This window comes from Myotis brandtii, unplaced genomic scaffold, assembly GCF_000412655.1.
Source record: "Myotis brandtii unplaced genomic scaffold, ASM41265v1 scaffold2378, whole genome shotgun sequence".
In the NCBI taxonomy this organism is placed as follows: Eukaryota; Metazoa; Chordata; class Mammalia; order Chiroptera; family Vespertilionidae; genus Myotis; species Myotis brandtii.
Genome location: NW_005358975.1, coordinates 7,926 through 11,983, shown reverse-complemented (window position 1 = coordinate 11,983; position 4,058 = coordinate 7,926). Strand labels below are relative to the sequence as shown.

At 41.2% G+C, this 4,058-nt stretch overlaps 1 protein-coding gene across 2 annotated transcripts in view; it reads right to left on the bottom strand.

Moving 5' to 3' along the window:
- Nucleotides 1-972: 972 nt before the first annotated feature.
- LOC102246126 (GTPase IMAP family member 4) overlaps nucleotides 973-4,058 on the bottom strand; it is a 10,186-nt gene continuing 7,100 nt past the window's right edge. For both annotated transcript variants that reach the window (XM_014540223.1, XM_005866844.2), the window contains exon 3: nucleotides 973-1,991. In XM_014540223.1, the coding sequence (XP_014395709.1) occupies nucleotides 1,060-1,991 (932 nt within the window). In that variant the 3' untranslated portion in view covers nucleotides 973-1,059. The remainder of the gene's footprint in view (nucleotides 1,992-4,058) is intronic.

Here is a 4,058-nt window from a genome sequence, read left to right as displayed (position 1 = left end):
CTCAAATAAACTCACAAAAATTCTTTACAGGTTTCAATGTTTTTACATTAACAAAGCTTTTGGGAGAAATGAGAGAGATCTTAGCAGTAGACCAAGCCAAGCTCCAAAATCATCTTGTAGTTTTACCAAAAAGTGAAATTTATCTCTGTATTCTTATAAGAAATATTAGTGGTATTTCCCAAAATAAAAGAAATTGCATTTTTGCACAAATATGAGAAAATAGAAAAGTTTTATTATAGTAACAATAAGCAAACAATTGAAATGGGAAGGGGAAGCAGTGTGGGGATGACCCACCCAGCAGTAAGTACTCAAGGTGTGGGGTGATGGAGGGCGGTGGCAACAGTTAATTTCACAAGAAAAGGAGAGAACTAGTTATTCAGAAAAGTGGTTACCTTGGGGTTGCTCAAAGACTTTCTACAGAAACATCTGAATACACTGAACATTGTTCTCTTAGCTGTTGAATCTCTGTCTTTTGCTCTTTCTGGCATTTCACTTAGTTGAGTTCTGAGAAATCTGTTTTTCAGACAACTCTTTTTTCTTGAATGGGCAGATGATAAGGAACTATTTCAATCCTTCAAAAGAATGTAATTCAACAAATTTATGTTCATTTAGAAAGAATTATATAAGCATTTCTAGCCATCCATTACCTAATGCAAATAATGAATTTCTTTAACCACATGGGTAAAAAGATCATTGTCATCCCAAAGGCAAAAATGTGGAGTAGAAGCCACAGGAAGAGATTATGTGTCAATCTAGAAAGACTCTAGAGAATCATTGTCTTTTGGTCTCCTGCATTCCCTTTCTCTGTCTCTAAGAAAGAGTTCAGAAGATAGGGAGAAACCATACTTTCTAGTTTGGAATTTCACAAATTGAGAATGTGTCTCATCCCTGTTAAATAAATCAAACAGATATCTACCAATTGCCAATAAGAAACTTTACTAAACACCCAATCCTGAGAACTTGAAGAAAAGAAATAGAGAACTCTGACTTTGGGTAATGAGTAATATGGGAAGGAGCACTTGAAAATATGCAGGAAACAGATTTTCAAAAAGCTTAAGTTCACCTGAATAGTCTAAAGAAAAAAGGTAAAATGGTCATTGCTATACCTATGATTATGCTAAATATACTAATATCTGCCTCACTCTCAACTTCATGTCTGGCTTCCTGCATCCTATTTAGATGGCAAGTCTCCCTTTCTACAAATATCTTCTCCATTTCTGCCTTTCTCTTTTCTTGCTCCATTTCATCCTTCAGGTTTCTGAATAGTTTTTCATATTCCTCTGTTAACTGCCTTTTCTCAATCTCCCATTCAGCTATGTATTTTTTTTGTTTCACTTGAATCTGTTTCTGAATCTCCTCCTCAGCCCTTTGGTACATCTCATCAGTGTAGAATCCTCCCTTGTTCTGCATCACTATGCGCTGGACCAGGTCCAGCAGCTGTGCCCTCTGAGCCTCCTGCTCAGCCCCTGTCGCCTTATTGTTGAACTCACAGTGACGACCCCTGAACTGCTCCATCAGATCTTGAATGCCTTTTGGAGCTTCCTTTAAGTAATCATGGAACTCAATGCCATCCAAGTCATCTATCCGGGTGAATAAGAGAATCATGTATCTCCTATCTTTGGGTCCAAACATTGATAGCATCTTCTCCACGGCCTTTTGTTCTTCCTTTGTGTACCGGCCCAGTGAGACTACCAGGAGCACAACATGAGGGCCAGGGGAAGTCAGGAGGATGCACTTAGCAATCTCTCTTTGTGTGTCAGCATCCAGTACCTCAGTGTCGAAAATACCAGGTGTGTCCACAACAACAATTTCTCTCCCATTCCACGTGCTGCTCTCTTTCTGACAGACTTTGGTGATGGATTTTGCTGCCATTCTGGAATGAAATGCTTTCTTTCCAAGGATGCTGTTCCCTGTGGCACTTTTTCCTGCTCCAGTCTTACCCACTAAGACAAGTCGCAGCTGTGAATCTCTGGGGTCTTGGTTTCCAAGCCCTGGGATATCAGGAAACAAAAACACAGCATTAGGATTGATCTCCAACATTTCCTGATGCAAGGGCCCCGCACACTTGTTTTTCTCTATTGCCCACTAGTGTCCTGTCACTGAGCCACCTCTGCACTCACAGGAGGTCTGTGGAACACCTGGGCCTCACCTCCCTCCCAAAGGAGGTGGGGAATGCTGGGAACTTCTCAGGGGTCCCTTGGGCTGCTCTCTCTGACCTGCGGAAGCTAAGTGCCCATGGAAGAAGGTGCAAAATGGTACAAGTAAGAACTCTGAGCCACGGCTGGTAGCTGTTCCTCATAAGCTAATGTAGGAAATAACACAAAATCTGACTTTGGAACATCACAGTGGAAGATCCCCTTCCCCCAAATGATATCCAAAATGGAACTTTTATTCTTTCCATTAAGAAGTCAGATAGGTGGTTGATTCAAGTCATCCCACCCTGAAAGGGAGTAAAGGGCACATGGGCAGAATGGCTAAGTGTTCCTTCATATTTCACATATGCATCCATCTTCTCAGGTATTCTGAACCACAGGAGAACAAAATGCCTTACTTTTAATTTACGACCTAAATGTAGAAACCTAATGAAGTTTTCCTATCTTAAATTAGTATATAGAAGACTTCTATCCAGGAAGTAGTGACAGTTCTCTGGAATTACTCTAAAATCCCTTGATACATAAATAATAGTAATAACAACTCATACAGAGTAGCATTAGTGGAGTTACACCTTTTTAGTTTTATTTGGTTAGACATGTCTACTTTCTAGGACACCTGGAACTTAATAACAGAACAGCATAGCCTAACGCCTGAATGATGTTTTAAAGATCACTGTGTCTTAAGTTAAACACCAAATCATCTATATAGATCTTTTTCCTCTTTCCAGTCAGTATTTCTCTGCTATCTCTTCCATGTGACTACAAAGTTGAAGCCTTCAGGATTTGTTCAGCAGAGACAGGGACCATAGAAGTCAACTGACAAGCACATCTGAGAGCCTGTTTCTCCGTGAAGGAAGACCCTGTCAGCACAGCCCTTGAGTAAAACTGACTCTTGCAGGAGGAAACCTGATTACAATGACCTGTCTCTACTTTGAGTCAATGCATACATCACCACACTGACAATATTGCTGACATGATTGTAAACTCCATTTTATTTTTCAGAGATATCATCACCATTCACCCAGTTCCTCAGACAAAACTGGGCATCTCCCTGGATTCCTCTCTTTCCCTTACCTTCCAGATCTGACCCATTGGCAAGTTCCCAAATCTGACCCCTTCTCTCCATTTTGAAGACCATCATACTAGCCCAAGCTACCATCACCATCAATGACTCAGCTAGTCCCTTAAGTGGTCCCTTTAGTTCTGTTGTGCCCTCTTTTTCTATTCTGTACATTGGAATGATTTTTTTTAAAAAAATTCAATCAAACAGGAGAGAGATTTTGCAGAACCCCGACTCTGGCTTCCAAAAAATCAGTAGTTATTCCCTATTTCCCACATACTTTAAGGTGAAGCTGTTCCTAATCCAAGGATTAGCAAAATCATTCCTAAGGCAAAGTATCCCACATCTGATAACCAGAATTCTGAGATGAAGAAGTAAATTTCCAGAAGCTGAGAGCAGTGGCAACAAGATGGCTACGTTGAAGAGAAAATGTGGGTGGGATCAAATTATTATTTAGTTAGCACCACAGTAGAAGACTCCAACCTAAGGATATCCTGAGGGCATTAGTTGGTCATCCATAGAGAAGTAGGAAAATCAAGGGAGGTGAAATGAAAAGTCACCAAAGGCCAGATCCAACACCGCAACAATTTGCCAATGCTGATAGCATATGGCAGTCTGTGTGATAGACTGCAGAGATGGCCATGAATTAATCCCAGGTCTGTACACAAGTCTCTTGAGCATGTGGATCTGCAGCTCCTCCCACAAGGTGCTGAGTCTGTTTCTCCACCCCTTGCATCTGGGTGGGGCCTGTGACTTGGTCTGGGCAATAGGGCAGTAGAAGCATGATGCTAGTACACCCCAAAAGTGCTGATGCCCTGGGGCTTGATGTCCCTTGCTCTTCAGAA